Below are 13,904 nucleotides of genomic sequence, written 5' to 3' on the forward strand. Positions count from 1 at the left end.
AATTGTGCTTTAAGAATATCTTATTTCCATGAGGTGATAAAAATCATTCTGAAATACATTCTTGGAAACTTAATTCTAGTCTTCAGCAAGCTTCATGTAAAACTGTCATCATAAGAAAATAACGAACATTTTTATTATTGTAAGTAGGGCTGTGTGGTCAGAAAGCCCTCGTTTGGAATCTAGATTGTGTTCTTTATTAGCCATGTGATTTTGGACAAATTGCCAGAAAACCCAGGTTCTTCATGGATATAAAGATAATGGATAATAAATAATGAACAGTGTAAAACAGGTAAGTGATAGTTACACACACTAAAGGAGAAATCCCAACTTCACCAAGAGTATAAAGAGGCACATTGTGTTCTATCAGAGAAAAGAATACCACTAATTTTTGAAGATAAGTTGTAGTATTCACATTTAGTTCTCAAAAAAGATACTGTTTTCTAAAAAAAATTACATCCTCAGCAACTTATACAAAACAGTAATATTTTAAAACCATTTGGAAATGTTCTATAGCACCATATTTAGAAGTTATCAAGGTAACCCACTGTGGCTTGTCTGATTTATAACAAAGAGGTAAGAGATACTGTTAACTATATATAAAGGCAGTAAGATAATAAATCATAAAAATGAGAAATCTACTCTACATAAATAAGCCTTTGTGAAGGGATCTTTGAAAACTATAATAATAATAATAAAACCATTTTTAATATTGCGTAGTTGACTGTGAGAGGCTGGATGATTTCAAGGATTCCGAACAAAGAGACAAAGTTAAGAACAAAACATAAGAAGGACTCACTGGGCAAGCATTTTAAAAGTTTTTCTTTTTCAGTTCCTGCTAACAATTTATAGAAAGAACATTTGCCCCAGATTGACTAGAGATCAATATTTAATATATTCCATTTTACAATGAAAAGTTCATTCTGAAAGTTATTTGGTCTCCTAGAATTAGGAATCAGGGTATTAGTAGTATTGTTTAATTATCTATTTGATGCAGCAACTCACTTTTTAAAATCTGTACCTATTTTGCTTTTGTATATTAAACTGATTTTCCTGAAACAGAAGATATCCTTATTTTATTGTACATTTTCTGATTATAGAGGACACGTACAAAGGAAAGAAATTAACACAGAAATCACTGTTGCCTCATTTACAATCAAGAATATAAAGGTCAAAAAATACTAGATATAAATATAATGGCGAATGTCAAATGAAAAATTTCTCCATGCCATGGGACACATTATATTTGTGCTCATATCATTGTAATACTTTCTCAAAACAAAAAATAATTTGTTATATAGCCTAGTCTGATTTCTTAGCTATGCAAGAAGTACTCTTAGGCATATGATTAACTGTTTCTGCAAATTTGACAAATGTCAGATTATATCAGAATCTGGTTAATATTTATAACAAATGATTTTATAATCCTTCAAAACAGCAAGGCTTTGGGGCAATATGACACTTTAGGCATATAAGCCAAATTATATTTACTAACAGTAATAAAATGGAGTGAATGAGTTTGCGTGTTCACCCTAGTAGCTTTAATTTATAGAAATCATTAATCGCGGTGAACACCACTTATACCTTTTCATTTGTATTTTTCTTTAAAAACATAAAAACAAAATATGTTTAGTAGCCTGAATATTAATGAGACAGCAGGTGATTTATTGTGAAGCTTCATCCGTGCCAGTGACCAGCCTCCTGGGAAAGACAATACAGGCTCTGAGAAGATATGAGTTTAAAAAGGGAATGAGTCACATCCCTACTCTGCTACATAACTGGTTATTTAGCAGGACTGTCTAACTAGTGTTCTCTAAACCTCTGAAGGGTAGGAGGGCTTGGAGGAAACAGAAGGCAGTGCTTGTTTATATCATTATCTAAGGTAGGGAGAAGAAATATTGTACCTTTATTTCCTCATTGCTAAAATATAGTTACAAATCAAAAATGGAAAGTACAACTATGCAGATGTAATTTGCATTTAATTTCTAATTTAAAAGAGATAATTCAGTTTTATGAGTTTATTTCCTTTTGTTAGCATCAAGGGGAGCACCATTTTAGGTAAATTATTTCTTTTACTTGACATTCAGGTAACCACTTAATTCCTTCCACCTATTATTAGAAAATACAAAGGAAAAGAAACCTTTGGTAGTGAATGATGAATTTTAATAACATTCTTGAGAGCACTGGCAAGGACCAGTTTTCATTTGTTAGAAAATATAAGTGAACTTCTGAATAGAATAATAACAGCACTTATTATGTCCCTGGCATGTTGTAAGCAATTAACACATATTAACTCAGTCCTCTCAGAGTCCCTCTGAAGTGGGTACTGTTTATATCCCTATTACATAGACACTGAGAAGTTAAGCAATTTACGCAAAGTCACTGGGTTAAAACTCCTTACTCAAAACTTCTATGCAAAAAACAACTACAGATTAGACACTCTTCTGCCATATAACACTTAAATATGACTTAAATAAATATAGCTTTACTGGTCAGATCTCCATGAATAAAAATCTATATTGCATTAACTTGTATGGGAGGTTGATAAGATGGAGAATGGGAGGTAGGGGAAATAAAACCCCACAATACAGGCCAAGTCATTGTTGCAGAAGGAGAAATGCCGTTTTGCTAATTCTACCACTCAGATGCGGCACATTTTTGCAATCCACAGCTGGGAGGGGGGCCACCTTTTGGTAATTCATATAGCAATACCATATTGGTAGCAGCTACCTAGCAAACCTTGATTTTAAACTGAAATTTCTGATGTCAATTCAACTTATTAAAAAAAAGAAAGTGGGAAATGCAATTATATTATTCATGATGATAAAGCCTAGTAAAATCTCATTTCAGAAAAATTCCAATGTCCACATAAATCTACAGAAAGAGTGGAAATGTTTAACAATTAATTGAACTACCAGAGAAATTTCTCGCCAAATGCTTCATTTTTGGATCAAACTCAAGTTTTATAGGTATTGTTAATCTAAATCGCTCAGAATGCTGTTTGGCTAGCAGAGATTGTGGGTAGGGGATACAGGTGAAAAAGATTACCTTAGCTGCAAATCGTTTCTACTACTATCAGGAACTTAGAGCTACCAGAAATTTGGATTAGAGTTCTATTGGCCTGGGAGGAGCTTGGGGATTGAGGACTGACTTTGAGGTATGTGCAAATTGTATATGTTTAAATGAACAAATGAATAAACCCTCCTGTGGGGTTTGTGAAACTTGGGTTTGGATAAGAGTTAAATTTCCTTGAAACTCTCTGTAATCAACCATCACCTTAGGGCTCTCAAAAAGCTCCTTCTACCTGTGTGTACAGCGGCATCGGTGAAGTTAACTTGATGGTAACCCTGGAGTATTGGGTATTGCCCTCAAGAAATTCTGGCTTCGTATGGGTGTGTAGCATTGTAGCAAACAAGTCAGCAGAAGAAAAATTTTTGAAAATGTATAGAGAACACCTGGAAAACATTTTCATAAATATATTCAAAGGGCAATGTAATGAAAGTTTTTAAAGAGATGAGGTGATCAAATAACAAAATCCCAAAGAGAATATATAAGAATGATTACATAAATTGAAAATTATCAACAAATGTTCCAAGGTCTTGCTTGATTACAAGGAGTAAAATCCCAATAGTAATCAAATTTATCACATTGGGAAATCTGGACAGGTAAACTGATACATAGGATGTAACAAGCTGGTTCAAGAACAGAATATTAGAGATGATTTGAAAAAATAAAAACCACTGAGAAAGATTTCTGCACTGCATGGTAGATGCTTTATTCTTAATGAATCCCAAAGATGATACTGATGGATTCTTGTTTGGAAGAATAGGTGATAAGACGTACAGAATTTTAAAATAATTATTCTTTTGATGAATTGAGCAGTGGTTATGAATAGGAAAGAAAACCTGAAGTGAAAATAGGACTAATTTTTAGACAACTTCTTGTAGTTTTCAAAGGTCAGAAGTACTCTAAAAGCAAACATAAGAGATTTAATATATCTGTTAGAAAGAAAGGAAAATGGAGTTGGAATTTAAAAAAAAAATTGCAGCTGTAAGAAACTAAGAATGAATGGGAAGTTGGAATACTGTAGATGAAGATGTAAAAATGCAGTGCCTAACATTTTATTTTAATAATAGGGAATATAATTTTTTGAATAAATAGATGTGAATAATTATGTTGCTGAGGTGACTGAACTGTTTATCTGGAAAGGTGAATCTTGGATGTCACCTACCTAAATATGATACACACGCCTGAATGCAGGGAGGATAGGACCCTGGGAAATAAGACAAGATTAAAGAAGGAAGTTAAAGACTAGCTTCAGAGATATAATATGAAGAAATAAAATTTTAAAATACTGCACTCATCTAAGATAAAAAATAATGAGATGAGAATAAAATGAGGAGTTTCTGACTAGGGGAACTAGGAAATTAATATAGGAGATCAGGAAGATTACTACGATGTCTACCACCATTAAAGTCACTGAGTGAAAGGAAGAATATATATCCTGAAGGAAAAGATCACTGCATGAACATACAAGTCATAAATTCAATTTAACCCCCTCCCCAAAGCCATCATCAAAGTAACTTATTGGATGTCACAAGAAATTTTATACCCTTTCTTCAATAACTTTAAGAACTATCTTTTAGAGCTAAAGATTTTAAAAACAGATTTAAACATATAATCAGACAATATAAAATATTATTTTCTATAAATATATTTCAAATTGACCTAGTCATCCTCATAGCACATATTACAAGTTGAACTTTCTGAGAAGGAACTAAAAAGGGCACAGCAATGTTATATAATGTGATTGACCTTAAAAATCAAGGTCATAAAAATTATTCATTTAAAATAATTTTTAATAAAGCTGCATACCTTATTATCTTTACATAAATTTAGATCATAATGCTAAACCAAATAGTTATTTTACATATTTTATCTGTCTTCACAGTAGGCAAATAAACAGTGCAACATTAAAATTAAATCTCATCTTTTGTTTAAATGACACATCCTATGGCTGCTGTGACCGTTAGATGCAAGATACTTCTAATAATAAATCTTATCAATAAGGATAGTTTTCTTAAAGGAACATACCGTAAATTTTTTATGTATTATTTCTATGTATTATTTAAAGTAAAAAGAAAAATCTGTCACTATGAAAGCAAATTTGTTCCTAAACTTTGGAGGCATGTGTAAGTAATCTGTTCTCTGTGGTTTAGGAAGTATGTCAGAAAGTTAAAAGTATTCATATTTAAATTTTCACAAACTAACCAGTAAAACTAAACTTAAAATGAGAAGAATACTTAAGAGATATTATGTAAAATAAACTAAAAATGAAACAAAATAAAAGAAGGTAATTGTTTTATTTTAATGTATTTTCTTCAGATTTGGAGGAATATTTGCACTCACTGTTTTAACTTAAGCAAAAGTGATGTAGAAAATTTAATATCATTACTAGCTTATAGTTAACTATATCACTACCACAAATAAAAGTATGTAAATCAATCCAAATTAAATATAATATGAATGAATCCCTATATCAAATTCAACTTAGACACTACTTGTTGTAACTTCTTTTATATAAATAAGATGCAACTTACTTGAGTAAAAGTAATTAACAGCACCAGCATCTGAATCTTTCTTAATCGTAAACCATAATTATTAAATTGTTTCTAAGTAGCATTTAATATAACAGAAAGCTCTCAGAAACAGGTTTAAAACAAACAAATAATTCTAGCTTAGAGGCTAAAAAAAATAACAATGTCAATCATAAAAATAACCACTGAATATATGCATTAAAAATTGTCTCTTTTAGGACAGTGCAATTAGAATGTGCTCATAGAAGTGCCACCCCCCAGATAAAAGTGTATTCTAAAGATTTCCCTGTACAGACTGTAGTGTACTCTAGCTCTCCACAAACATTATATCTACTCATTTTTACTGCAGTCAATTTAATCACACACACACACACACACACAGTGGGGAGGGGGAGAAGAGGGAGAAAGAGAGAGACAGAGGCAATAAAAAGATCAACCACAAACAAAATAGTAGATTAAGGGAACTTCATTTTCAAAATCAAAATGATACCCCAGAAGCATTTTAACCAGAAGCATATACACACCAAAAAAATCTTTTTATATATATATAAGATTTATATATAGTGGGTTTTTTCTTCTGTATCTTTAAATAGCCAATATTATCTGGACACATCTTTTTGATATTAAGATTAGGTGGGATTTTTCCCCAAATACACAGGTTGCCTTAAGTATGTGTTAGAGAGTATAATTTTACTTCCACAAAGACTATGAAATTGCTCTATACGTGGGGTAATGTGGAACTCTATGATGTTTAGCAGACTATATAGCCACATAATTGCCCATTTTCACTGCTTCCAATGAGGCCTGACAGCTCACCAGTTTATAACAGTGGCAGATGACTAGAGAAAGAAGTTTCTCACTTTTTAACTTACTTTCAGAAAAGATCTCCTGAAAATTCTGGATTGAAAAAACAAAAAGGTTTATGAATAATGGAACATACTACTACACTCAACCAGGTTTTATATCCTTGCAATATTCCTATCACATGGAACAAGGTCCAGAAGTTGCAAATAAAGCAATGCATTTAAGAACTTCTTAAAGTAATCACAAAAAAGAGTGAATATGAAAAATTATTTCTAATTACCTCTGTTGAGTGACGCTGAACTGTTTATATCTCCGGTAATGAAGGAAGACTCTGACTGCTTTCGGACCGTGTCATTCCACATCCTACGAATTCGGCTCTGGATGAGGGAAAGGAAAAAAAGGAAATGCGCTCACCACACTGTGAATTTTCACACATATTGTTCTTTTTTGTTTCTATTACAGTTATATGAGGCTTATATTTCTGGCATCTGGCAAATATACAACTTCTACATGCTTGTAGTACAGTAGCATAAGAACATCAGGAACTAAATTGATGATAATAATTGGTTCTCATTAAGTGTATTCTAAAATGCCTATGCCAGAAATAATTATAACTATTTAAAAGGAATAAATGTAACATACTATACCAATTTAAACATGAAGATACATAGAAATGTACTCTAGACAGAATTTAATAATTTAAATTTCTAAGGTAAAACAAATTATTTTCATTGTAACTTTTATGGGAATGGGATATTTAAATATGCATTAATTTGTAAGTTTTATTAACAAAAGATTTACTTATGAATTCAGAATCTTGCAAGAAGAAACAGTTTGGTAAGAAAAGAACAGAGTATATTAAAATGTTACTAAACTTAACATTTTCCATAAATTTTGTAAGACCAATGTAATTTTACAAGTTACATACTATCTCAACTTTTCTTTCTTTTGAAGGAGATAAAGGAAGTCGATTCATCTTTATTCATTTCTAGACAGTAGGAAGTTTTATAGAGAACTGAACATTCTTACATCATTATATATATTCTCAAATTCAATTTTCCAAGTGTCTGATAATTCAAGAAAGCAGTGTAATATTTTTCCATTGAGGGGGGACTTTTTTCTGGTTTACTGCTTTGCTACTTTATTTGAGTTAGGGATCAAAAAGTATTAACAATCTTGTGAGCAGGAAACAAAATATTTTCAGAAGCTTTTCCAAGGATGAAAAACTTCTTAGAACTATTACTAGTACTAATGGTGAAATCAAGCTCACAAATGGGTTATGTTCCAAATATATTTGAATTCCTTGAATAACAGGAGTACCTAATCTTAAAATACTAGACAATTGGTTTTATGAATATTGGGATATGTTTATCTTTTAGAAATGTCTATATTGTTATATAGGTCAGCAAATACATACATACACATACACATACAGCAAAACTAATAAAAGTACAATAAGAAAACTGGTGCAGTAAAACCTGCACTTGAAAAATGTTTCTATTGAAAAATACTTCAAAACTTCAAGCTGAAATACTGAGAACAAATCTCTCACATTTGTTTTATTAGTTAACTAATTAAAAATATTAATTACCCTCTACTGCATGCCGAATACTAATCTAGGAAATACAAAGGGGAAAGGCAAACACAAACATCTTTGCCTTCATGGAGTTGCTAGACTAGTAAGTGACAGACTAATCAAATGTAAATTAACAAAAATAAATGCAAAAGTACAATGTGCCCACAAATCTCCATAGAAGCATTACTTATAGCTGAAAACTGAACAGTCCAAATGATTATCAATGGTAGAATGAGTGAATAAGTTATATAACAATATACAGCGATGAAAACAAAAGAGCAACATAGCCTCCTAAAGCAACATAGATGTCCAAGGAAAGGAGGAAAACATAAAAGAATATGTATTGGATGATTTCATGTGGATAAGTATCAAACACATGCAAAACAAAAAGTACTGTTAAAAGTTAAGATAGTGACTATGTTTTGAGGTGAATGATTAAGAAGGGTTCAAATGGTTTCTGAGGCACTCTCAATATTCTAATATTTGGTCTGGGGAAGGGTAATAAATCACCGTGCCATACGCTTATATTTTGCATGCTTTTTTAATGTTTTTTATACTGCTTAATTGAAATAATTTTTAAGTGCACGTAACAAGAGAACATGTTTAGGAAATCTGAGAACATTGCACTGAAGAAGTGACATCTCAGCTGAGAGTTGATGGAATTATGATCATTGTTAGGTGACATTTATTTGAGCTGCCCTCATTATCTTCTATTATTATTTTCGTTAGTCTCCCCTACCTGGGCTAGCCACACCTGTTCCCCTGCCATTCATTAACACACCAAGCACAATTCTGCCTTAGGTTTTTTTGGGGTTTTTTTTTGCCGTACGCAGGCCTCTCACTGTTGTGGCCTCTCCCATTGCGGAGCACAGGCTCCGGACGCGCAGGCTCAGCGGCCACGGCTCACGGGCCCAGCCGCTCCGCGGCATGTGGGATCTTCCCGGACTGGGGCACGAACCCGTGTCCCCTGCATCAATTAGCAGGCGGACTCTCAACCACTGCGCCACCAGGGAAGCCCCTGCCTTAGGTTTTGTATGATTATTTCTTCTGTCTGGAGTGCTCCTTCCTCAGATACTGGTATGGATAAACCTTTCACCTCTTCAACTTTCGCTCCTGAAAGAGACCTAACTTGATCACCCTATTTAGAACTGTATTGCACCCACCCAACTCTGCAATTTCTGCCCCCATAGCATTACCATCTTCTACAATATTATTATAATATAGCTTTTTCTTATATTTAATGTCCAATAATTAATGTCCAATGTCTGCATTAGGTTTGAGGCTCTAGAAAAACAGAAATTTTGGGAATTCCGTGGCGGTCGAGTGGTTAGGACTCCATACTTTCCCTGCCGAGGGTCCAGGTTCAATCCCTGGTCGGGGAACTAAGATCCTGCAAGCAGCGCAGCGTGGCCCAAAGATAAAAAGAAAAACAAAAATTTTGCCTTTTTTTGTTCAGTGATATATCACACACCTGAAATAATGCCTGGTACACAGTGATTATTATATGTGTATATACATAAAATATGTATTATAAATATAATATTTAAATATTTCAATTCTTTCTATGTTCTAGGTTTTATGCTATGTATTTTTCATGTATTCACTCTCTTATTCATTACAAAATTGAGGTTTAGAGGTTCACATGTCCAATATCACAGACCAAATAAATGGCATAACCAGTATTTGAATCCTGATCTAGGAGATTAACAACTCACTACATTATATCAAATAATTTCTGAAAAAGAAACGGAGAAAAGGGTAAAGTATTGCAGGCAGAAGAAAAGTATACAGTATGTGGCACAGAGCCAACACTTAAATGTTCATGGAACGAACCAGGACAAGCCTTAGAATATGGCAGTGAATAAAGCAAGTCACAGAAGACTACACACAATAAGGTACCATTTTAAAGAAAGATTTTAAAAAGGTGAAGTAAACAACATCTTTTCTGGAGGTGAAGAAATTATTAGAAAAGTCAAGGAAATGAAGAACAGAAGCTAGTAGCTGTCTCTGGTAGGGAGGCATAGGGATTGGTTAGGGAGAGGTTTCAACAAGGGAAAAACATATGGAAAATATTGTTTCCTAAGTTGGTTGGTGAGTTCACGGGTATTGATTTTATTATACTATGCTTCACAATTTAATATATGCCACATATTTTTTTTATGTTTCAAATATTATGTAACAAAAGTAAATACATTTACAAAGTCAGTAAAACAAATGAAAGATAAATGACAGAACAATTAATGGAAGGTCAAAGTGGAAAGGACAATACTTCAGCTCATAGTTTTTAAAAATACACATACATACCAATCCTATACACATCTCTGTGAATATATGTTTGTGTGTGATTATGGATATTACCACCTTTTTATAAGTGATTAGCACCAGGGGATCAACAGGTGGAGAGGATTTTTAATTTTTAGTCTTGCCAGTCACACTCTTTCATTACCTACATAGTAGCCACATGATCTTTATTACATGTGGATGATTTCTTGTCACTGCCTTTTCTAAATGATCCCATTACCTTTCTAAAGTAATCAAAATAAAATGTGAACTCCCATACTCTTAAAGTACCTAAGGATCTGTCTCCAGCCTTCTTTGACTTCATCTCCTACTCACTCTCTCACCACTTTAGCCAATGACATTCTTCTTATTCCCAAAGTTGCAAGGTCTCACCCACCTAAAGGGCTTTGTATTTGATGTTCTCTCACCGGAATTCTCTTTCCCTGAACTCCCTTCCTGTCATTTCCCCAAAGAGTCTTTGCCTAGCACTTAATCTAAGTAACTACCTGGACTTTCTGTATCATATAGCCATATTTGGTTATCCACCAGCTCTCATAATCTGATATTCCCTGTTGGTTTATTTGTTAATAAATTTTCTGCCTTTTACAATTAGAAGGAAAGCTCCAGATCATGGGGAAAGTTATTTGTCTTTGAACCATTTTATCACCAGAGCTTACAAGACTGCTTGGCATTTAAAGAGAAACTCAATGTTTCTCAAAAAAAATATAACAATTGTGATTTTAGAAGTTCTCTGATGTGGAAAAAGGCATCTATACTCCCAAAAGTTTACCTTAATATCAGTGACTGTTTTAGACTTTGCTCATGGAAGTTCACAGTTAATATGAAATATTTATTATTTTTACCTAAACAGACTAGATTTAAGTGACTATCATTTTATGTAGGGTTGGATTGTTGTAGTTAATCAGAATTAGTATTATATTAAGCATAATACAAAAACCTAATATTGGGTTTTTGTTCCCACTATTAGAATTGTGATGTTATAACTGTAAAAGTGAAAAAAATGACACAGCTTTAAAATATATACCTGAAATTATAGTCTGCAATAATGACACTAGTAAGTGGTACCTGCTCCAGTTTATTGAGCATGTACAGTATGTTGTGTTTGGTATACATTAGCTTGATCTTCCTAACAACATAAGAAATCAGAAACCACTTTACTTATGAAAAAACTGAGGGTCAGTGAGATTTAATAACTTGTTTTGTGTCACAGCTGGTAGGTACATGGCAAGGCTAGTGAAATTCAAACCAAGGTCTCCCCACCCACCAAGTTTATGGTTATTCTATTAAGCTGCACTGCCCTATCATGTAGCTTAGAAGTAATGCTAAACACTGCACAACTCTGTTTTAACATAATAAATGAAGCTCCAAAGTATTGTTTCATTAAGGGCATATGTCAATAAAATAACTACGGGATAATGGTTGATGCATTCGGTTTTATGAGAAGTATGCACAAACAAATCAAGTTAAATGACATAGAATCTCGGCAATTTAAAAGCTGTGGAAAAGATTGTTACAAAAAAGAGAGTTAAGCATTATCAGGTTGAAAATAAAGGAATGGATTACAAGGAGGTCACGCTGGAAGCATCATCCAGGTATGCCCCAACTCTTATGTGAAACTTCAGATTTCTAACTGACAAATTTAGTAGTCCTAGACTAAGAAATCTCAGTCCACCTAACTTGGAACATTTGCTTCCCCTAATTTACAATTTTGCAACCTCAGTAAGGCATAGAAATAATAAAATAAATTCAAATTATTAATAGCTGTATATTATATGTAGGAATAAGTTTCATGATCATTATGATAATTAGTGCTTGTTAAGTGTTGAGATAGTCTGATAGGTTTGACAGTTACAGGTTAGTTTTAAAATTTTTAGTTGGAAATATTAGATTGATATTAGATATGTAGTTTTATTTGTAAGATAAAAGAGAACTCCTTTAGTGTGAGAAAGTGTTTATTTCCAACAATATTGTTCATTATCTTTGGTTTATAGAGTTTTTCAAGTGCTAGTTAGGTGTGTACGACAGTCCAGTCTGACAGTGAATGTGTTTGAGAGAATCAGATATATTAGATTTGTAAATGATATTTAAAGGTTATGAGGATATTTAATTTTCTAAGCATATGAATGGAATTGTTTAGGTGAATTTAATGGATTAAATTTACAAGCTGATTGGAAATTAGTCAAAGAACAAATGAAGTGTTCTTTTTTATATTATATATAAAATTACCAAGTTAAAAAAATAGATTTATAGGTTGAGCTGAGTTAAAAAAATGTTATTGATTTATAACTTTATTTAGGAATTAAAATTCAAGTCTTCTTCAGAAAATTGCTATTAACAACACTGAAAAAAATGATTGTTTTTCCCACTGAACCATACAATCTTAAAAATATTAGTATGCTAGTTGGAACCCAAACTCATTCATGCACGACCCACATATGTCTTTTATTTGACTGGCTCATTTTAGTCATCCTAGAGTTGCTGAACTTTCTACGTAATAATCTTTGGGCTGACATTGTGGCCTAGGAAAAATGGCAGACAGGTTACCTAAAAGTTTAAAATTTCCTTGATGAGGGATAATGCAGCTACTATATTTAATGCTGGACTGATGGGAGTAGCACTTAGATCAGTTAAGTCAATGATGCTATTATGGTATTCTTCACTACCTGAATTGCCCTTTGATTTACCAGCATACAATATGGTATGAGTTAGAACTGTTTTTATTAAACATACCATCTAATAAGTAAATACAGTATATGATAAAGAATTATTACACTAGTTAAGTGAAGTAATTAACTCAAGAATCATATATCTATGTAAAATATTACTTTCTTAGAATTTTGGGTGAAATGCAAAATTCCTTTCCTTACCTTCTATATTCATTCAACTGGGAATAATCTGAAATCATGAATTATTATGCAAACTTAGACCCTAAACTTCACTTTTTTTGCAATTTGGTTTCTTAAATTTCTGTCATAACCATTTTCATTTGAGACACACTAAAACAAAACAACAAATTTGATATGTTAAATACTTGGGATAGAAAATAGATCTCATCAAGAAAGGATAGCAACCCATAACAGAAGATAAGTAAGATATATTTCATTTTAGTTAACAAATATTGTTTACCTGTGAGCCTGTGGAGTACCGCCCAGGAGTTCGAGAACCAGATGTTTTCCCTGAGCCAATGGAGCTCTCTGTACTTTTGCCACTACAACAATGTGTTCGCAGACATTTCCCATACTCTTTTCGTACCTAGCCAAAAATATTAATTTCTGTTAGCAAGTAATTCATTTCAGCTAGGAAATATAAAATGCATGTGTTTTATTTTAGATAATTAATATAAAATTTTTTTGCCCTACAGATATAAAAAAGTCTGTTCGGCATATATTTTATACATTTTTCACAATATAAAATAATATTCATACTGTCAAGATTGAAATTTTGCATAATTGGAGCCTTTTAAAACACACAAACACACATATATCCAATCACACTATAATGATACAGTCTCAGTTGGAAAAACAAAAACTTAAGACTCTTCAAGACACTACTTTTAGCTTCATAGATTTGATATGAAGTAGCCTATCTAACTCTTTCTCCATTCCCTCTTCTCTCTAACTTCCTCACTA

General features: G+C 32.5%; 1 protein-coding gene across 4 annotated transcripts in view; it reads right to left on the reverse strand.

Moving 5' to 3' along the window:
• Positions 1 to 13,904, reverse strand: part of ADGRL3 (adhesion G protein-coupled receptor L3) — an 865,234-nt gene that overhangs the window by 19,150 nt on the left and 832,180 nt on the right. For all 4 annotated transcript variants that reach the window (XM_029235469.1, XM_029235470.1, XM_029235468.1 and 1 more), the window contains 2 exons: positions 13,402 to 13,527; positions 6,679 to 6,775 (listed from right to left, as the gene is read on the reverse strand). In XM_029235469.1, coding sequence (XP_029091302.1) covers positions 6,679 to 6,775; positions 13,402 to 13,527 — 223 coding nt within the window. The remainder of the gene's footprint in view (positions 1 to 6,678; positions 6,776 to 13,401; positions 13,528 to 13,904) is intronic.

This window comes from Monodon monoceros, unplaced genomic scaffold, assembly GCF_005190385.1.
Source record: "Monodon monoceros isolate NGI ecotype Baffin Bay Population unplaced genomic scaffold, NGI_Narwhal_1 Super_Scaffold_20, whole genome shotgun sequence".
Taxonomy (NCBI): domain Eukaryota; kingdom Metazoa; phylum Chordata; class Mammalia; order Artiodactyla; family Monodontidae; genus Monodon; species Monodon monoceros.